At 37.8% G+C, this 22636-nt stretch overlaps 1 protein-coding gene across 2 annotated transcripts in view; it reads left to right on the forward strand.

The window, feature by feature from the left end:
• The first annotated feature begins 5578 nt into the window (after positions 1–5578).
• The window catches only part of LOC111157260 (solute carrier family 25 member 14), a 31653-nt gene continuing 14595 nt past the window's right edge, over positions 5579–22636 (forward strand). The window contains exons 1-7 of one of the 2 annotated variants that reach the window (XM_022518535.1): positions 5579–5665; positions 5761–5914; positions 11228–11321; positions 12623–12770; positions 15685–15779; positions 17231–17316; positions 21517–21612. In XM_022518535.1, coding sequence (XP_022374243.1) covers positions 5783–5914; positions 11228–11321; positions 12623–12770; positions 15685–15779; positions 17231–17316; positions 21517–21612 — 651 coding nt within the window. In that variant the 5' untranslated portion in view covers positions 5579–5665; positions 5761–5782. Of the gene's footprint in view, positions 5666–5760; positions 5915–6087; positions 6302–11227; positions 11322–12622; positions 12771–15684; positions 15780–17230; positions 17317–21516; positions 21613–22636 lie in introns of those variants that run through there. The other variant, XM_022518536.1, reaches the window with a different exon arrangement.

The raw sequence follows: 22636 nt of genomic DNA on the forward strand, positions 1-22636 counted from the left end.
TACGAATGTAGTTAATGCCACTGAATTGTACACCTAAAATGGTTAACTGGCAGATTTTTATGTTTTGTATATTTTATTGCAATAAATGGTGACAACAACAAAAGGAGTCAAAATTGGCAACCATCTCATAGAGTGTTGGGCTTAAATGAAATAATTGATGTGAAGTTCTTAATGCAATGCCAGGCTTACAGAGAACCCTCAATAAAGGAAGAACAAATGTTTTCCTAATAATTAGAACCATTTAAAGAAGGGAACTAATTTAAAAATTAGGGATGGGATGGGGAGTTTCTTGCTACTGGAAGCCAGAAAGACTTAAGTTTCATGTGTAAACAATTCACCTGGACATAGTGTGAAAATGCAGATTCAGATTTAGGTAAGTCCTGTGTGGGACCTAAGAGTCTGCATTTCTAACAAGCTCCAGGTGACGCTGATGCTAACAATTCGCCACATTTGGGTAGCTGGGTGCTAGATGATTCTTGGTGGGTGTGGGGGATTGGGCAGAGAGGATGCTGGAGAATGGAGCAATGAATTAGATCTCTCTCTGCTGTCCAGTATGGTGGCCAACTCACCACATGTGGCTGTTGAGCACTTGAAATGTTAGTCTGAACTGAGATGGGCTGTGCGTGTAAAATACACAAAAATTTATTCTCTAAATAAACTGTGAAATATCTTGGTACTTTTTAACTGATTACATTCCAAAATGATATTATTTTGGATATACTGGGTGGGTTAAGTAAAATATTGTTAAACAAATTTTAAAGGAAAAAAAACTAAGGGCTATGAATGGAAGGTGATCTGGCGGAATCTGAAGGGTGACACAGGGTTAGAAGACTTTCTCCCTTCCCCTGTACCCTGGGGAGAACATGAAGCTGATAGGAAGGATAAATGGAGGGAGAGGTTGGCTGTCCTGAATGGGACACGGGGAATGAGTAGAGAAGTGAGATTTTGAGAAGCCAGGAGGTAAGGCAAGGTTTATGAGGTATATATACAGTTATGTAAAAGATGGAAAGACAGGAAGGAAACACATAGAAATGTTAATGGTGTTATCTGAGTAGTGGAGATGACTAGAAGGAAACATATAGAGATGTTAATGGTGTTATCTGGGTAGCGGGATGACGTTTCTTTTTTTTTCTTTTTCTTTTTTTTTTTTTTTTTTGCATTTTAGCCTCTTGTTTATGGTTTTCATATTTTCGTTTTCCTTCTATAAAGATAAATAATTTTTTTAATTGGGGAAATGTAGGAGGACCATAAGAGGTAGCAGGGGACACTGACTTCAGCACAGAGGCCACCCTGTAAGAACATGTGACAGAAACATGTACATCCCAAGAATGACAGTGTAAGTTTATGTGTATGCACTGAGGAAGGACTAGAAGGAGGCTCTCCACACTGTTAAGAGTATTAGCCTTTGTTTGGGTTTTGGGTGATTTTTACCTTCTTTTTTCTACATCTGTGTACAGTTTAAATGTATTATATGACTATGTAATTTTTTAAATCAGAAAAAGAAACCATTCTAATTTTTGAAAAATAAGTATAGACTTCATCACAGAAAAATAATAGTCCCACTATAGTCCATGTTGGTAAAACCACATCTTGGGCTCTTATTCTCCTGCTGGCGTGGAAGAATCAAGTGGCAGTATTGTGAACTGCCCACGGAGAGGGCCATGTTGTAGGAAAGCAGGACAGCTTCGAGTGTCCTCTGGCCAACAACCAGCAAGAAACTGAAGCCCTCAGTGCTACAGCTGCAAGGAAGTGAGTTTCACAACAACCTGGGTGTGCTTAGAAGCGAATTCTTCCCTAATCGTCTTGAGATAAACACACCTTGATTGCGTCTCCTGAGACCCAGAGCCCAGGACCCTGTTAAGTCCTGTCTGGATTCCTGATCTGCAGAAACTGGAAGACAATAAATGTGTGGTTTTCAGCTGCTAACTTTGTGGCAAAGTTTTTTATGCAGCAATAGAAAACATATATCCTTCCACCAGTGGTGTATGAGAATTTGAGATGCTTTCCGCCAAACCCCTTGTACTGTCAGTCCTTTTAACTTTGGCCATGTTGGTGGGTGTGTATTGTGATTTTAATTTTAATTTTCTAGATGACTAATAATGTTGAACACTTACTCATATGCTTATATGTCATTTAGATATACTCTTTTATGAAGTGCCTCTCAAGTATTTTCCCCATTAAAAAAATTGAGTTGTCCTTTTTTTTTTTACATGTATGCAGACTTAAGAAAAATTTTTTCATTATTGGAGTAGAATTGAAATACAATGTTATATTAGTTTCAGGTGTACAACATAGGGATTCAACAATTCTGTATGTTATGCAATGCTCACCATGATAAGTGTACTTACCATCTGTCACCATACAACGTTATGACAAAGTTATTGACTATATTTCCTATGTTGTACTTTTCATCTCCGTGACTTATTCATTTCATAACAGGAAGCTCGTACCTCTTAACACCCTTCACCTATTTCTCCCATTCCCCTCTCCCCTCTCCTCTGGTAACCACCAGTTTTGTTCTCTATATTTATGAGTCTTTGGGTTTTTTTTTTACATCCACATATAAGTGAAATCATATGTTAGTTGTCTTTCTCTGATTGTTTCACTTAGCATAAAACCCTTTAGAGCCATCCATATTGTCACAAATGGCAAGATCACATTCTTTTTTATGGCTGAATAATATTCTACTGTGTGTATATGTGTATGTATGTGCACACATACATACATACTGAGTTGCCTATCTTTTTATTGAAAGTTTAGGAGTTCCTTATTTATACAGGATATGAGATTTTGTAGGTTACATGGATTCGAAGTCTGTTTTCCCAACCTGTAGCTTGCCTTTTCACTGTCTTTTATAATAAATAAAAATGTTCTCAATTTTATTTACTTTTTTGCTCTTTTTTACTTTATTGAGATAAAATTGACATAATATTGTATCAGTGATGTAAACTTCACCTTAATTAATAAAAAAGATTTCTTCTGGCTCCAAATACAACACGCCTTTCTTTTTTTTTTTCTTTTTTAAAAGATTTTATTTATTTATTTGACAGATAGAGATCACAAGTAGGCAGAGAGGCGGGGGGGTGGGGGGGAAGCAGACTCCCTGCTGAGCAGAGCACCCGATGTGGGGCTCGATCCCAGGACCCTGGGATCATGACCTGAGCCAAAAGGCAGAGGCTTTAACCCACTGAGCCACCCAGCGGCCCCACAGTACTCTTTTCATTCGTTAAGACTAAGTGTTTCTCTTGGGAGAGTAGAAGGAGGAAAACATGTTTTGGTTCAACATAAATGAGAACTTCCTAACAGTTATCCAGTAGCTTAATGGGCTGACTTGTAATGTTTCCTTGTACTGGAAGTATTCTAGCAGAGACTGGGTAACTGTACATAATGAATATTATAGAAGATACCTCTAAGTATCTCTCCAACTTGACGATTCCAGGATTCTATCCTCTTGAATATCTCCTGGAAAGATCAGAATTCAGGCATAACACAGACAGAGTATAATCAAGTACTGGTCTGTGAGACAGAGACTACAAATAGAAGGTAATTAAAAAGGAAAATGGCCAACTTTGATAATGAGGATTAGATCTTTTTTATGTTGTTTTAGAAAAATGTTGAAAACAAACTAAGCAATCAAATAGAAAATGTGCTAAGTAAAAGTATGGTATGTGTTTATGTTTCTACAAATACTCCTTTTAATGCATCTATTGTAGAACTGTAAAAATAAGTCATCTGGCCACCTGGGTGGCTCAGTTGGTTAAGCGACTGCCTTCAGCCCAGGTCAGGATCCTTGAGTCCCAGGATCGAGTGCCGCATGGGGCTCCCAGGTCCATGGGGAGTCTGCTTCTTCCTCTGACCTTCTCCCCTCTCATGCTCTCTCTCACTCTCAAATAAATAAAGAAAATCTTTAAAAAAAATAAGTCATCTGAAAATGAAGCTGCTTTTAACAAAGTTTTTGTGGGTGGTCAGTGAGATTAGCTGGTGGTGGCAATGGCTGAGGAGGCAAAAGTGCAGTCTTGTAGAAAAGTTAAGACAGTGATTTGCTCACAGAGAAAGCCTTAATTCTATAAAGTTCAGTGACTTGGATGTGAGGGACAGGACCAGGACACAGCTGGAGACAAAAGATTCACATGGAGAATACAGTTCTTCCAAGTAAGAAGAACTCTAAGCTACAGCCCTTTTTGGCTGGAAGGGAGTGCTTTGCTGAGATGTAAACTGAAGGGAATTCGCATTTCAGAAGGCATGTACATGTTTTTTATATTATCTATTTTTAGTAAGAAAGTTTCTGAAGGTAACGAGGGTACTATTAAAATTGAGAGCAGTATAGCATGACAGTTAAGAGCCTAAGCTCTGAAGTCAGACCTAAATTTGAGTCCCAGCCCTGCCAATACTGTTACTCTTTTAAGACCTCAGTTTTCTCATCTATCAAAGGGGAAAATAATAGTACCTATCTCATGGAGTAGTTGTCTGCACATGAAGCTATCGGCACTGTCCTTGGTAAGCATTCCACATCAGGTAATATGTGTGCCGCCTGAAGAAATTTTTTTTAAAGATTTTATTTATTTATTTGACAGACAGAGATCACAAGTAAGCAGAGAGGCAGGCAGAGAGAGAGAGAGGGAAGCAGGCTCCCTGCTGAGCAGAGAGCCCGATGCGGGACTCGATCCCAGTACCCTGAGATCATGACCTGAGCCGAAGGCAGCGGCTTAACCCACTGAGCCACCCACGTGCTCCCTGAAGAAATTTTTTAATAGGAGGAAAAACCCAAGTGTTAACTCAGATGAGAAAAATCTTTTCGGAACAAAGTACTCCAAATATTTATTAATTCAACAATAATTTAGGGTCATTGCCTTGCATTGACCCACTTTTACTTACACTCAACACGCGCACTGGGTTATTTCATATTCTCGCGTGATTATGGAACCTTCGTGTCTCGCGTGATTATGGAACCTCCGCGTGAGCGGCTTAAAAATCAAATGTAGCCCATTGGTCAACAGAATTACCCAAAGTGCTTTGCAAACACTCCTTCCGGTCCCCAGGTGCTGGAGCCAGAAAGCGGTCATCGGGCCTGCTCGTCATTTTCTGGCTGATTGTGAGGTATGGATTTATTTGGACTCCCCCGTTAGCTTTTCTACTCTTTAGATTCGTGATCTCTAAGTTTTTATGGTCTCCGTTTCCAATCTCTAAGTTTTTATGGTCTCCGTTTCCAATCTGTTTTTTCTTCCCTTGTGTGCTTTTAGTACAGAGCCTGAGTCTGATTCCTCAGCCCCAAATACCTGGCACCCATTCGCTGCCACGGTTTATTTACTTGATCTTTATTTTCTTTCCGCCTTCGAGCACCTCATTAAATACCTTTCACTCCTTTCCCTCGTTTTCCTACTTTTAAGTCCTCTGCCCCGCCCCCTCACTTTCCCTCCTTTTTCGTACTTTGCGCGCAGGCGTCCCGCTCCACCCATTCACTACGTTTGCCCCGCCCTTCGCGTCACTCTTAGGTTGGTTGGCGGCTAGCTTCTTAACCCCCGCCCCTTTCCTAGCCCTCGTACGCGCGTGGTGGATGGTGACAAGGTAACCAGGCGACATCTCTGCCCCCGACTGGCGAGTATGTGAGCTGCAGAAGCTGCCAAATTCTCACGCCTTAGCTCTCTCTCCCTACACCTCCCAAAAGGTTGCCGTTTCTCTGTCTTTGCACCCGAAGCCGGCTCGACTTCCCCATTAAGACCCCTGTCGTTCCCACCTCTCATTTCGCGCCTTCTTTTTTAGGCTTTGAGGAGGTGGTGTTGGAATGCCTGTGCCACCGTTGCCGGGGCGACGACTTGGTTACTTCCGTTGGTCTCAATGCTTCCGGGTTGGCATTGCGGTGGCGTTTCCGACTGTGGGAGCCTCGGCTTCCCAGTCGTCCGATGAGCCTGAGCAGGTGAGGGGGAGCTCCTGGACTTCCAGGCAGGGGAGCGGGGCTGGGCCGCGCCGGGCCGCGCCAGGCCGCGCGGGGCCGGGCTGGCCTGGTTCCCGGCCTGGGAGGGGCTTAACGGTCCTTTGATCTCTCTCTCCCCTCAGCTGAGTCCCTTCCCTGTCTTTCACTCTTCTGGCATCGGTGGTTTTACTTCTTCGATTGAACCCTGCTTCCTCGACCCCCTTGGGAGGCCGCCTTCTTCAGGCGCCTCCCTTCTCTCCACGAACTCGCTCTGACAGCCGAGGAACTGGCAAGATCCTGCTACCCAGAGGGTGAATGGGTATCTTTCCTGGAATAATCCTAATTTTTCTAAGGGTGAAGTTTGCAACGGCGGCCGTGATTATAAGCGGAGTAAGCAAACACCTCCATTGTGTTAGTGTGAGGGATGCTGTTTAAAGATGCTCCCCTTCAGTTTCTACCCCCTGCCACTCCTTGAGGTCAAGGCATTGAAGGCATCTATTAAAATGCAGTTCAGCTAACTAATGGGGATGACAGCCATTATCAGCATGAATTAGATTCTCAGACAAGGTAACGGCAGGGACGTTTGTAGTTCTCTGTTGGTGTTTTCTTGGTTTTTCCAGGCTAGGTATGCTTGGAGTTATTTTGAACTCTTGTCTTCATTCTCTACATCATCAAATTCCTTTGTGTTTTCATTTTAGAAGTTTATCTCTAACCTTATTGCCAACAAACATGTTGTCTGCTTTTACTTTGTCTGCTTTACTTCATACTATCCTAAGCAAGTTTCCTTGCCTCTCTCATTTGTAATCCACGGCTTGCTGCAGCCCTAGTAGCCTAACTAAAATGTGGCATATCCTCATGTCCTGTCCCTGTTCAAAAACTTACAGTATCCCTCTCACCATTTTGGTTTTAAGGTTTCCAGTGTAACCTTTTCCTTACCGTACTTCTTGTCTGATAATTGTTTCAGTCTGTTAAGGGAATTCTCTGTTCCCATTAGGTTCCCCTCTTCCTTCTCAGAGCAAACTATACTGATGCCTGCCTCAAAATGCTGTGCTTTTTCCATATTTGTGTCTCTGTTCATCCTGTTTTCCTCCTCCACCCTCCCTTATCTACACCTATACCTGATTCTACCTGCACTCTGGGAAGGCCCATTTTAAGCCTCACCTCCAGAAGCCTTTCAGATTATTCAGGCGCATGCTGATTGTCTCCTTTTCCATAGTCCTGCTCTTGTAGTTTGTACTATATAATTTAGTACTTATTTTTTCTCTAATGAACTACTTTGATTTCTTCTGCCAGCCTATAAGCTATTGAAAGGCAAGTACTATATTTTGTACAACTTTATCCCCACCCCAATGTCCTTGATTATCCAGGAAAGATAAGTCGAATGATAGATATTGTCCCATGTTAGAACCTATGTTTATTTTTTTAACATGACGTTTATACCCATAGCATGTTGCAGGTTTGGGCATTTAGTATGCCTTCAATAAATATTTGCTTCTCTCTCCACTATTACCTCCCAAGCCTGAGAATCTGTAATGCCCACTCTTTTTTAAAGGAGAAGGTGAGAAAAGTACCCAGATTTATCTGACCAGATATTTGGAATAGCATAGTGCTATGTAACTTGTGTTCTAAGACATTCTTCTCACTCTTTAAGCCGTCAGATTTTCCTTAGACTTCAGAACACATGTTTGCATTTTAAAGACATTTTTCATTGGCTGCTTTATGTGATGAATATTTAAAGTAGTATATTTCTGTTTTAAGACAGATATGACTTCTTTCCTTTTACCCATATCTGGGGATAGCCCCCAGAAGTAAAAATCATTTTTAGCATGCTTAGGGTCTTTCACACAAGTAATTCTCTACAAAAAGGCAAGGGAAGAGAATTAGAGAATCTCTGAGGATGAATAAAAACAAGATGTTGTGTACAAAGCATGTAGCATTGCTCAGGTCTAGCAAGTTAACTTTCTAATTTGTCACATAATCTTTTTCATACACACTGCCTACATAGATAAAGGACATTTCCCTAGAATCAACCAAGTATTTACCCAGTTCTGTGCAAGGCTTATGAAAAGTACTCTGAGACATGGTGTTTGCCTTCAGGGATCTTACCTAGTTAAGAGAGAAAATAACATGGGGCAACTAGAACAGAAACCTCATCCTGTGTGCCTGAAATTAAGATATAGAAGGGAGTAAATGAAGGTTCAAAAAACATTGCACAACCGTGGAATAGATGTAACATGGCATGCATGCATATATACGGCCTTATGTAAAAGACTTAGAGGTTGTAGCTGACATTTTAATGATTTCAGTAGCGTAATATGGCCTCCGCAGAAGTGACTGCAATTTTCAGCTGTAGTAAATGACATACAGTGTAGGGAATAATGAAAATTATTGTGGATGTTTACACTGAGAAAGGTAAGATGTAGGAGAACATGATAGCTGTCTTGCTGTCTTTAAATACTTGAAGAACCCCAATAGGGAAAAATAATAGTTTAATATTACCTCCCCAAATGGGTGAAAACTAGAGCAAAGCAGATTTTTGGCTCAGTATGAGGAAAGAATGTCTAAAAACAGACCTAATTAAAGCTATAAAGGACTTTTTCGTAACAAGATTCTTTCCTAACATGGAGGAAAGGGTATTTTACTGACAGATGGGGGAGTGGTAGCAGTGTTGAATTTGGCCAGTGGTCTCTAGACTTTTGGATTTTATGGACCAATAACATTTAAGTGAAAGTATGGGGGAGGAGGCACAAATTCAGGTAGGTAGTCTTATTTTGCTAAGAAGAATACTAAAAAATCAACTACCAACTGCATTTCATACAGGAAAGGTGATTTAAAAAATTCTCCAGGAGGCAGAACATGATTTCCTAATATATAGTCCTTTAAATCAAACACATTTGGCTGAAGAAAAAAGCACTATGTGCTCTTATTTTCTTCATTTCACCTCAATTGTGAAAACTTCATTAAGGAACCACTGGGCTGACTGATCTAAAATTCTGTTCCCTACTATGGTTCTGCCCCCTGCCTTTAACTGATTTATTATTGGTCCCTGAACCCTGGGAACATCCTCCTTATTGAAAGTCTGGGTGGCAGGTAGTAAAGTTCTGATAGAGCCTTTCTCTGTAATGAGATGAGTGGAAAGAAATTGTAAAAAGAAAGCTTTCAGAGAGAAGCATAGCAGCCATTTGAAATGCTTGACTATTTTGGTAAATCTCTAAATTGTCGGGTTGGGGGAATGCCCTCTCCATTGACTAAGAGAGGGGATATGCCCTGGTCCTTGCTTTTCTGTGCTTACCCTCTCACCATGTGTGTCATGTTTTACTATCAATTGTAATAAAATGTGCTCATAACTGAAAATGTTAATGAAATAATATTTAGTACTTAAGACTCATTTCAGACTGCAGCTGGTATTTGAAGTGCCTAGTCCTACTTTGCTTTTTAGAATTTCTTTCAACAACTTTCCTCCAAAAAAGCTATCTATTCCAGACTCTGTATATCAGATGGACTGGCTGATCACACTATGCTTAAAGGAAGTGTCCATAATTATTTTTGTGGCCTCTTACTAAAATATTTGTCTGCATGTTTACTGTCCTCTTTGGGAAGTTGTTCATGTGTGCTTATTTACAGAGCTTTTCTTTTGTGGAAATAAAGCAAACCTTGTCTTTCCTAAAAAGAGACTGTGATTCAATGGTGCTAACCTCAGATTGGGCAGTGGGGGTGGTGGGCAGCTAGTAATATCTGTTAAAATATAAATTTGAGTACTTTCCAAAATGTAGTAATGATAATAGCTAATAGTTGAACTAGAGGGTGCCTGGCTGGCTCAGTTGGAAAACGTGCGACCCTTGATCTTGGAATTGTGGGTTCAAACCCATTTTGGGTGTAGAGATTGCTAAAAAAAAATAAGTAAACTTAAAAAAAATAATATTTGCACTGGGTGCCAGGTACTTTTCCAGGTATTTTACATGTATCACTTAATTTTCACAACAACCCTATAAGATAGTGTTTATTATCATCCCCATTTTATGGTTCAGAAAACACAGGCATGGAGTAGTTAAGTGACTTGGTCACAGAGCTAGTAAGTAGTAGTGTCAGGATTTGAACCTAGGCAGTCTGACTTCTGAGTCTTTATTCCTGACCATAAAGCACTTGAGGATGTATTTGAAATTCAGTAGCATACATACTGTGAAGTTCTGGAAAAGGAATAATTTAAAAGAAATCTCAGAGTCCATCTTAGAAGAGATTACTTCCAGCTGGACCAGGATTTAGTAGGTGATGCATGGAACAGTAGTAGATCTTAAAGTGTGGAAGCACCAGCATTATTTGGAAATTTGCATATTCTCAGGCCAAACCTAGGGCACTAATCAGAAAATCTGAGGGTGAGGCCCAACACTCTATGTTTTAATTCACCTTCTAGATAATTTTGGTGCACCTTAAATTTGAAAACCACTGATCTAAAGGGCAGAGCTATGGAAAAAAAAAAAAATCCAAGAGAGAAATAGCAGAGAGTGGCAGGAAAAACAAAAATGAAAAGATTGAAGATGACAGGTGTAATGGGGGTGGGATGGGGAAGAAGGAAAGGGAGCTGGGAGTAGAAATACATTGTTAAGGAGTCTGAACATCAAAGAAAAACAATATTTGGATGTATGTGCTTTAAAAGGCCAGGGAAAAAGAAATTTACTAGATGGGTGTATGTTAAATGTCAAAGAGAGACATTCATATTGTTTTCATTCCTCTGGGAACCAGAAGGAAGATGAAAAAGTACTTAGTCAGCTTGGGCTTTGAGGGGAGAAATTGTATATAGCTAGAAGTAGTTAGATGAACTAAAACCCTGACATTTAGTGGAGAGATGAGAGGGCTAAGAACGTGAGAGGGGAGTGGTGTCAGCCTTTGCTTTGCACCTATTCAAAGTAACAGAATACCATGAACTGCTTTTATGAGATGCCTCAGCCTATATAGTTTGAACACCAGGTTCCTTCACTTGTAATTCTCTAGTTGAATGTTTAAGTTGGTTGTGCTGGATGGACTGAAAACTCTTCTTTGGGTGGGGACATGATAAAATTAAAGAAACTGGAGAGAATGAAGGGCGCAAGTTGATCTTTGAGGGAATTGCACGCCTACCCATACAGAGTGGCAGTAAAGAACACATTCATGATCATCCAGCACATAAAACAGGATTCCTCATTTTGTTTCATTCCACTTGGTAGGGTTTTTCCTCTACATCTGTTTTATTTGTCAATTTTGTTGGTTTAAATAATGTGATCAGACACTAACAAATGCTCCTCACTCTTGTGCCTTGTTCTGATCTGTGTTTATTTTTAGCACCAGAAAAGTGCCACTGTAAGCCATGAGATGTCTGGTCTGAATTGGAAACCCTTTGTATATGGCGGCCTTGCCTCTATTGTTGCTGAGTTTGGTAAGAATGTGAAAACTGACAAATCTGCTTCTATGGTATAGATGGTAGCTTATGGTGACAGTTATTTTTGATGAAAACTAGAGAAAAAGTGAAAAGAAGCTTATTATATTTGTTTTAAAAACTGTCATCTTTAAGCCATCAAGTAATATTTTCTGAGAAAGTACTACAAATGGTATGGTGAATGAAATTAAGAAAAGTTGAACTTAAGAAGCTCTTTTGATAGTTTAGTGATTTGTTTATTTTCTCTAGACTTCAGTAATATAAAAAGATAAAGGGAGTTAGTTGATACAGGGGTTTCTGCTATATTTTTGTACTAATGGTCTTTCCTTAATGCTAAGTTGTTTATAACTTTCTTAGTAAGTATCCAAAGTTCTTTTTTCAAACCTCCGTTAGATTTTGGAAGAAAATTGACTAATAAAATCAAACTAGATTCTTTGCTATTTGATTTTAATTTTGAAATATCTATAGATTGTGTTTTCTCATTTTACAAATTTTCTCTCTCTTAAACTATTCTTATGTCACTCTAATCCATTAATCTTTGTTGACTTCCTTGACAAATACTGTGTTGGTGCGATATCAAGGTCATCGGTGACCAGAGCTACATAATCACCTTGTTAGTTCTAGACTTCGAAATATTCCCTGGAACATATTTTGTCAACGTAATCACCACTTCTGTATGTTGATTTACTAAAAGAAGTTGGTTAAAGAAATTTCCTAAGCCCTGTGCTGGTATTAGTCCCAACTTACCTGGGAACCAAAATGAGTAGACCAAATAGGATTTTGCCATTATCTTTCATAATATTAAGGAACTATTTGTTTCTTGTAAACAAAAAAAAAGAGAAAAAAAGCCATAAAACTTTCTAATAGTATATAAGGGTGCCTGGAACAGCAGTCCCATTTTTTCTTACCTTCGTTGTGAAAATTTGGGGAGATTTTATGAAGGAGAAGTAGATGAGATGGTGGGCAGAGGAAGAGACAAATGCCAAATTGTATGTTACAGATGAATAAAACATCATTTAAATTATTTTGTATTTATAGTATATTAGGATCATCTTAAAGCACTTTATTATATCACAGTTTCAGTTATACTATGGGTCAGTCCTACTGCCTAGATACAGTACAGTGTATTTTACTTTACCACATACAACTCTTCTGACAGTGGTACTTCTAGCAGAGATACCCCCATTGTATTATAAGGAGGACTTTGTCTTATGTTTTAAAATTGTCATTGACTTAAATTCGGCCAAAATTTTAACTGTGAGTCTTTGGAAAACCTTATAAATCAGTGTGTTCCTTTATAGGAACGTTCCCTGTGGACCTGACCAAAACCCGACTTCAAGTTCAAGGCCAAAGCATTGATGTTCGCTTTAAAGAGATAAAATACCGGGGAATGTTTCATGCCTTGTTCCGCATCTATAAAGAAGAAGGTGTATTGGCTCTGTATTCTGGGTGAGAGTGGATTCTTTCCTTCATGAAGGGAAATACTTTTTAAGAAGCCATTTATTTCAGCTGTCTGATAGTGTGTGCCCTTCATATTCACCATACCAATTTGTAATTCAATATTGACATGCCAGTTTATATTCCACTTGCTTACAGGTCTTGAGCTTTGGATTTTGTGTTCATCTGGCTTTAAGTGATACGTTTTAAAATGGATATCTCATTGTAGCATTGGCTTTCTCCTGTTTTCCTGAGAGTCATCGATAGCCACTGTGAATAGCAGCACCAGTTCACTGTATATATTTCTGTAATATTCTTCCTGAGTTGCCAAATACTCAGTTCTTTTAAAATTTTCCTCTTTAAATAAATACTATTCTGGCAGTTTAAACATGAAATGCAGAATGAGAGAGAGGGAGACCCATCTATTTGTCAACTTTTAATTAGCTGTAGGTTTGTGGTTTTCTCATGTATCTGCTGCCAATTTCCTAGGTCACTCCTGCATTCAGGTTACCAGTTTATTGCTCAGAGAATGGACATCAATTTTATTATTAACCTGTGTTAGACTTAGTTTTAAAAGAGAATTTTCTTAGGGAAAAAAATCAAGTAATACATCCTGAAGCTAGTGAATCATGGATCAACTGTTTCACCTTGTTCTTGAATCAGCATGGATGATCACAAGATTATTTTTTTCTAATAGCAAGCAATAATGTCAGAAATATGCATATTTAGTCATCATTTTAAAAATCAGAACCATCCAAGCTGCTGTCGTCTTTCTATTTATAACTACTAAAGTATAGTTCTGCAATTTGGAAGAATCTCAAAGGAGGTATGAGTGAGAATGTCTTCAGTTTATAAGCAGAACTTAAATAGGGTGAAATCTTGGCTCTTGATAGATTAAAGATGTATCTACAACTGTGAGGAAGTAAGGCTGATTTTTAAAAAAAAACCTCCGCGGGCACCTGGGTAGCTCAGTGGGTTAAAGCCTCTCCCTCCAGCTCAGGTCATGATCTCAGGGTCCTAGGATCGAGGCCCGCACTGGGGCTCTCTGCTAGGTGGGAGCCTGTTCCCCCGCCCCACCTGCCTCTCTGCCTACTTGTGATCTCTGTCAAATAAAAAAAATCTTTTAAAAAACCTCTGTGAGGGGGTTGGGGAGGGGATAGGGTACCTGGATGATGAACATTAAAGAGGACACGTGATGTATTGAGGACTGGTTATTATATAACACTGATGAATCACTGAACTCTACCTCTGAAACTAGTAATATACTGTATGTTAATTACTTGAATTTAAATTAAAAAAGAATTTAATAAAAATAAATGATACCATATAACCCCCCCAAAAAATAAATTAAAAAAAAAATTCTCCATGAGGTGAATAATGGTGTATACTTCTTTTTCTACACTGCTAGATTTGGTTTGCTAATATTTTGTTAAGGATTTTTGCATCCAAATTTCTGAGAGATGCTGGCATATAGTTTTTCTGTTTTTGTATTCTTTTTGTCCGGTTTTGGTATCAGGGTAATACTAACCTCATAAAATGAATTGGGAACAATGAATACTGTTACGCTGAAAAGAAATTAAAAAAAAAATGAATTGGGAAACATTCTCTTTTTTTTCTGGAAGGATTGTGTAAGACTGGTGTTAATTTTTTAAAAAAGATTTTATTTATTTACTTAATAGAGAGATAACAAGAGAGGGAACACAAGCAGGGAGAGAGAGAGAGGGAGAAGCAGGCATCCCGCTGAGCAGGGAGCCTGATGCAGGGCTTGATCCCAGGACCCTGGGATCATGACCTGAGTCAAAGACAGACACTTAATGACTGAGCCACCCAGGAGCCCCTGGTGTTGATTTTTTAAATGCTTGGTAGAATTCCTCAGTGAAATTATCTGGGCCTGGAGGTTTCCTTTTTGGGAACTTTTGAATTATGAATTAAAATGTTTTAATGGTTATGAGACTATTCAGTTTATCTATTTCATCTTTTTTGATGATTCCTGTATTTTTATCTATTTCATTTTAAGTTTTGGTGGTTTGTAGTTTTTGAGGAATTAGTCCATTTCTTCTGAGTTGTTGGAATTTATGAGCATAAAGTCGTTTATAGCATTACCTTATTATCCTTTTAATGGCTGCAGAATTTATAGTACTGTCCATTTCATACCTGATACTGATTTTTTCAAAAGAGCATTTTGTTTTATTGATATTTCTCTCTTTTTCTGTTTTTAATTTTATTAATTTACGCTCTTTATTATTTCCTCCCCTTCTGCTTGGTTTGGGTTTACTTTGCTCTTCTTTTTCTAATTTCTTGAGTTAGGGACTTAGATTATTGATTTGAGACTCTTTCTCTCTCTCTTTCTCTATTCTTTTCTTCTTCTTTTTCTTTGGTGGGCAGCAAAGCAAAGTTTATTGAGTGATAGTAAAATGATAGCACAAATCTCCTAAAGAGGGAAGGGACCCCAGAGGTTGCCCAAGACTTTCCCTCGTTTCTAATGTAAGCATTTTGTGCCATAAATTTCCCTCTCAGCACTGCTTTGGCTGTATCCTACATATTTTAATAGGTTGAATTTTCATTTTTGTTTAGTTCTATGTATTTTTAAAATTTCCTTTGACAGTTCTTATGAACCATGGATTGTTTAGAAATGTGTTGTTTAATTTCCAAGTGTTTGAGGATTTTCCTTATTGATTTCTAGTTTAATTCCGTTATGGTCAGAGAACATACTCTATTTGACTTCACTTCTTTTAAATTTGTTGAGGTTTGTTTTATAATCCAAATGTGCTCTCTTGGTGAATGTTCCATGGGTGCTTGAAAAAATGCATATTCTGATGTAGTTGGGTGGAATGAGGTGAGTAATGGAAATGAGTAAACTATCTAGTTATGTATAATCTACAAGTACATGTTGAGTATAATTGATTTTTTCTTTCTTTTTTGGCAGAATTGCCCCTGCCTTACTAAGACAGGCATCATATGGCACCATTAAAATTGGCATTTACCAAAGCTTGAAGAGATTATTTGTAGAACGTTTAGAAGGTCAGTATAGACTCATTCTCTTTTGGGGTAATACTCAGAGGAATTATTGAAATCATGCTTACTGAGAAGCATGAGTCATGGGATGCCTGAGAGTGGGTGACAGTTATTGTAAGGACAAAGCAAGCTCTAATTGATTTGGGATTAATCCTTGCAGAGGTGATAGATGGGTTAGAGAAACCTGCTCTTTAAGTTTTCCCCTTTTCCTATCAAAGAAAAAAAAAGTCTTCTGCTCATCACAGAGGGAACATGGGTAAGTTTGTCCAGAAAATTAATGCTGTCCTCATCAACAAAAGAACTTTAGCTATAAGCAATTCTCTAGCTGCCCATTTTGATAAGCTATTTTTAGATGGAGGAATTTTAGACTATTCTAGATTCTGTTGTACCTGCGGCCACCTTACCCACATTCAGCATTATCATATGTCTCTAAATGGGCTGCTGCAGCTTTTCCAGCTTGATACCATACTAAATGGTATTTTACCCCAGGCCTAGGGCTTTTGCATAGTTGAGGATAGCTGGAGAGACTTTTGATTAGTAATGTCCTTTGAATTACTGTATTGTCCTAAATTGACTTTTTCTGGAGCCTCTTTGAGGATTCTGAAGGGTTCGCTTCCTAAAATAATTTCCTTTCACAGATGCTTCACTTGGGTTTACCTAGTTTCTATTTGTAGGCTCTTCATGGTAAGGAGGCATGGTGAAGATAGAATTTTCATTTTAGAACATTATGCTCTGTGGTTTCTTTTTTTTCCCCTTTTGGCTGAGCAGATTTAGTTTCAAATGACTGGTTTTTCATATATGTCTACAGAATCTCCTTTAAATAAATAGAAGCTAGTAGATATCAAAGCCAGTCAAAATTAATATTTAGGTAATTTTTTTTCTGTTAACACATAAGTTTTTATTTTTAACATTTGTTTCCTAAGTCTTTAGAGTTGATGAGTCTCCAGAAAAAGACAAAAGAATTTTCTTTAGGTATTTGAAATGATTGAAGAAGAAATGCTACATTCTGAATTTATGTGGGTTACTGGCAGTTGCTGTATATAGAATAGTAGGACATGTTCCAGTGTCTTTTAGAAACACTTTTTAAAAAAGTAATGATTTATGTTTCAGTACTGATTTGGGATCTAGAATTTTTTTAAGATTTTATTTATTTATTTCACAGAGAGCACAAGCAGGGGGAGCAAGGGAGGGAGAAGCAGGCTCCCTGCTGAGCAGAGAGCCTGATGTGGGGCTTGATCCCCAGACCCTGAGATCATGACCTGAGCTGAAGGCAGATGCTTAACTGACTGAGCTACCCAGGCACCCTTTGATCTAGAAATATTTGAGTTTCTTTAGGTTCGTTAGCTTTGTGGTTCATTTCTTAGTTATTTGTCTGCTTGGGGTTCCTTTACTCTGATATATGAGTACTCTGTTCTTCAAAACTGGTACTTGGTACAAACTTTTTTTCCTTTTTACAGATGAAACTCTTCTAATTAATATGATCTGTGGGGTAGTGTCAGGAGTGATATCTTCCACTATAGCCAATCCCACTGATGTACTAAAGGTAAGAAAGGGCTGGTAGCATTAGATGTATACCAAGTGTTATGGAAAGAGCATGAACTTTGAGTCAGATTTGGGTTTAGGGCTCCACTCTGTCACTGCTGTAAAACCTTGGGCAAATAACTGCTTTAAGCCTTGGTTTCCTCATTTGTAAGTACTTACCCACTGCATAAGGTTTAGGATTAGAGATAATATATGTAAACTGCCTATCATACTTGGTAGATAGTAGGTGCTCAGTAAATTCATTATGATATGCATTAATCCGTTGGTCTTTAGAGTATGTAAACGCTTATAAGATTGTTTCCAAGGGCGATGCAATTTTAAGGCAATCAGTTTCCAGATCCCTTACTTCCATTTGTCTTCTTCGAAAATTGATATGAGAATTTTTGTTTTTAATAGTTCTTTCTCCACTTTACAAAAGAAAGCCATATTCTCCACCCACTTCAAATCTTAGTATGGTATATTGAGCTGAGGTGTAATCTGGGGTACCAGACAAAGGGATAAATCAAAATATAGCTTTTGGAGGAGCCTCCTTTAATGGCTAATTGAGGTACCTTAGTCTGTAATGCATATGTCTTTTCTTGTCTTACCTATATTTCCATTAAGGGTGAGATTTGGCTTTAAAATGGTATATTTTGGTCTGTGCTGGGATTATTTTGAATTCAGAACTAGAATAGCATAGGTTAATGGTGTTGATTTTTAAAAATATAATTCAATTTCTTTCAGATTTTTTCTTTTATGATGATGATGATGATGTTGTTATTTTAGTCACCATACAGTCCGTCATTAGTTTCTGATGTAGTGTTCCAAGATTCGTTGTTTACATATAGCACCCAATGCTCCATGCAATATGTGACCTCCTTTCAGATTTTATCAAAACACAAGATGAAACATTTAATAATATTAGCATTCATTTTATCTCATGGTACACATTTTCTACATAGTTAATAACTTACTTAAGTTTATGATTAATTAAAAGCACTAAATATATGATTATAATGTCTGAGAGGATCCTGAGTTTTTGACATTTATTTTAGCGGGCATGTGAGAAAAGAGGACATGTGCTGTATTTATTCGAAACCATAGGTGACTAGGTTAGTGAGAGATCTATTGCAATTCAGAGAATTTTAAGAACCGAGAAAGTGACTTGAAACACAGCACACATGAAAGAAACCAGTGATGGTTGATGGGGAAAAGATATGAAATGATCTTTCTGGGTTAAACTGAGAGTAATGTAGCTACAGAATTTTTATATCACTTTAGATGTACAGAGCAAGTATTTATGAAGAGAACTGATTGTATCCTAAAAGTCCACAACATTTGCAATATAATTACACTTGACCTTTTCAAGAACAGTAATACTTAACTCCCTAAAGCTTCTTTTCTTCTATCTGGATCCTCGATTTAATCACCTAAATGATTTGCTTTAATTTCCTGTCCCTCTGACCTGCCTGGTATGATTATTACCATTGACCAATGCTATAATCTCCTTTTTCCTTTCTTATACCTTGGTAGGGCTGAGGGTGCTGGGGATGGAGAGAATCCAAACTTAGATGGTGACAGTACCAATATAGGATCTATAATCACAGTTGAGCTGTTCAGTCCTCTCACATATCCTTGGACAACTCTTTCTCTGATATATTATGTGTCACTTCCTTGCCTTTGTTTATGTAGCTCTCTTTCTTTTTTTTTTTTTTTTAAAGATTTTATTTATTTATTTGTCAGAGAGAGGGAGAGAGCGAGCACAGGCAGACAGAATGGCAGGCAGAGGCAGAGGGAGAAGCAGGCTCCCTGACAAGAAAGGAGCCCGATGTGGGACTCGATCCCAGGACGCTGGGATCATGACCTGAGCCGAAGGCAGCTGCTTAACCAACTGAGCCACCCAAGCGTCCCTATGTAGCTCTCTTTCTGACTGTAATGTCTTTTCCCCTTTGTGAATTTATCCTTCAAATCTGCTCAGGAACAGGGACAGGACTAGGATGAGACAAGTGAGGTATTCCCCTTGGATGCAAAATGGAAGGGGACACAAAAAACTCAGTAATTAAGAGAAATAACATTTTTATGCAATATTTTTCAAAAACTAAAGTGAATGCAAACTACTCATGATGAATAAAATACCAATATTTTGTATAATTCATCTCACCTCACCTGAATCTCACCCTTTTGGATCCTATCTTTAGTTAACTACAGTTTAATATTTGGTTCATTGTGGGTTTTGTGCATAAATTTCATGTTTTGAAATATTGTATTATTATTTATCTGGATTACTGAGGTTTTTTGAGTGCCCCTCCTACATTTGTGCCAGAGGAAAGTGCCCCACCTTACCATAGTCCCAGTCCTGCTCAGGAATCACCTCCTTCACGAAGTCTCCTACTTAGGATATTTGTAGTTTCCATTTTAATTGAGTTTAGGTTTTTATTTCAAAACTCTTAGTAGCAATTGACTTTCCACATAAAAACATGCTGTTTCACGATTTCCCAAAGACATTTTTTGAAACCTAGAGTTGCACATCATGAAAATCAGGCCCACATTTGGGCCACTAGTATTTAGTGACTTACTACTATGATTTTATGTGTGCAGTCAGTTGGAAATTGTACCAGATCTTTCAGGGCTTTTTAATGTTAGTTTTATTTTCTTTCACCTCTCAAAGGCTACTTTGCGGACTACAGTGTTCATGCCTTTTACAAATAGAATTCAATTTAAAGTCTTGTAAGCATGAAATTATATCTTAAAACCTTTTTGCTATTAATAATTACATAAAGAATGTGTGTTCAATGTAGAAAAAAGTGGAAGGCAGGAGAAAAACACAAAAGAAGAAAATGTCCGCTTGTCTTGTTACTCAGACTTAAACCACTGTCTGCATTTGGGTGTGTATATGTTCATCCAGTCTCTTTGCTGTGCATATTTTTAAGTTTACATCATATTTTTAAAAGATTTTATTTTTTTAAAAGATTTTATTTATTTATTTGAGAGAGAGAGAGCCCAAGCAGGGGAACAGCATAGGGAGAAGGAGAAATAGGATCCCTATTGGGGCTTTATCTCAGGACCCTAGGATCATGACCTGAGCCAAAGGCAGAGGCCTAACTGACTGAGCGGCCCAGGTGTCCCGAAAGATTTTATTTTTAAGTAATCTCTACACCCAATATGGGGCTGAACTCACAACCCTGAGATAAAGAGTTGCATGCTTAGAGCACCTGGGTGGCTCAGTCGTTTAAGCATTCAACTCTTGATTTATGCTCAGGTCATGATCTCAGGGTGGTGGGATGGAGCCCCATGTCAGGCTCTGTGCTCAGCAGGAAGTCTGCTTGAAATTCTTGCACTCTCTCTGTCTCCACCTACCCCTGCTAATGCACATAGGCAATTCTCTCTCAAATAAATAAATCTTTAAAAAAATGTATAAAAAAAGTCTCATGCTCTACCAACTGAGTCAGTGAAGCATCCCATCAGTTTACATGTTTTTAATAAAAATGACATATCATGCATGCATACTGCTCTGCAACACGCTTTTTCTATTTAGCAGTTAATTGTTGACATTTCCCAATATGAACAGATATTCTACAATAAAATTTTATGGCTGCATATTATTCCCTTAAATGGACATGTCATAATTTATGCAACCAGTCCTTTGTTTTTCTTTTAGACATGCAGATTGCTTCTAGTTTTTTACTAAACTATTATCGTTTTATTTTATTTTTTTATATATTTTTTAAAATTTAATTTATTTATTTGATAGAGATCACAAGTAGGCAGAGAGGCAGGCAGAGAGAGAGGAAGGGAAGCAGGCTCTCTGCTGAGCAGAGAGCTCAATGTGGGGCTCGATCCCAGGACCCTGGGATCATGACGTGAGCAGAAGGCAGAGGCTTTAACCCACTGAGCCACCCAGGCGCGCCATAAACTATTATCATTTTAAATGAATTATTTTCTGCCCACATTGAGTACTTGTTCGTTCTTTCCCACAAATTTTCTTTCAACTCCAGAATTGATGGACTTAGTATAAGGAATGTGAGGCTGATGAAAATAATTTTTATAAAATATATTTTGACACAAATTACATTTTTAAAATATATAGTTTGTCATTAGTTTCATCATAATAGCAGGGTAATATTTCTGATAATTCCCAAATTCTGTTTTCTTTATTTTAAATGAGTGTAACATCTCATTTTGGTCTCTGTTAAAACAGAGAATAAGAATCTTCTTATTTTAGATTCGAATGCAAGCTCAGGGGAGCTTGTTCCAAGGCAGCATGATTGGCAGCTTCATCGATATATACCAACAAGAAGGTACCAGGGGTCTGTGGAGGGTGAGTACTCTTTTCCTGGTATTGTTTTATGCTCATTTCCTGTACTTTGCAAAGAATACTTCTTATATAAAGCAATAAAATTATGAATTGTCATCTTACACTGTTTAAGATTCTTGGTAACCCAGAAGATAAGGTAGGAAACCTCTTATCACCAATGAAAGGACCAAAACTTACCAGTTGTCTTTATTTTTGCTTAATGTTTGGGGGTTGTGTGAGAGAAGGTTATTATATTATTTGAGGTAGTCCTTTGTTTTTTTCAAATTCACAGTGAATTTAGTTCTTCACTATATATTTTGCTAGTTTTGTACTAACACAGCAGTATATGTTTATGATAGTCTCTGCTTACCCAAAATGACTTTTTTTAACCTTATAAAATAAAAATTGTACTGTAAAACTTTCAGGTCTATAAAAGAGAAAAAAAATCCAGTAGTCTTACTAGCTAGAGATAATTACTGTTAGCATTTTGTCATATTATCTTCCAGTCTTTTATCTCTACTCCTTTTTTATTGTTGTTCCTATAACTTTTTATCTTATTTTAATCACCTAGTATTGTAATACTAAGTAAGACTCCTAGTAGAATATGCAGAGGGAAGTAGAATGGGAAATCCATTAATAGGCTATTAAAGAAGAAAGCTTTGTTTTTTTTCTTCCTTTATATTTTCCCTCAACTTCTTATAAAAATTTTCAGATATAGAAGAATTGAAAGAACAAAACATACCCAGATTGAATGTTACAGTCTGACTATATTTGCTTTATCTGTGTGTATGTGTATACACAGTAAACACACACATTTGTGTGTTTTGGGGGGGAATTTGCTAAACTATTTGAAAGGAAGTTTCCCACATCATGGTACTCTACTAAATAGTTCATTATGCATCTCCTAAGAATGAGGACATTTTCCTACATAGCAATACATAATAACAATATCATTGTCACACCTAAGAAAATTAACAAGTCCCTAATACCTAACACCCAGTTTATATTGAAATTTCCCTTATTGATGATACCAGGCCAAGTTTCTTTA

The sequence above is a fragment of the Enhydra lutris genome, unplaced genomic scaffold, assembly GCF_002288905.1.
Source record: "Enhydra lutris kenyoni isolate GAN:26980312 unplaced genomic scaffold, ASM228890v2 scaffoldscaffold53, whole genome shotgun sequence".
In the NCBI taxonomy this organism is placed as follows: Eukaryota; Metazoa; Chordata; class Mammalia; order Carnivora; family Mustelidae; genus Enhydra; species Enhydra lutris.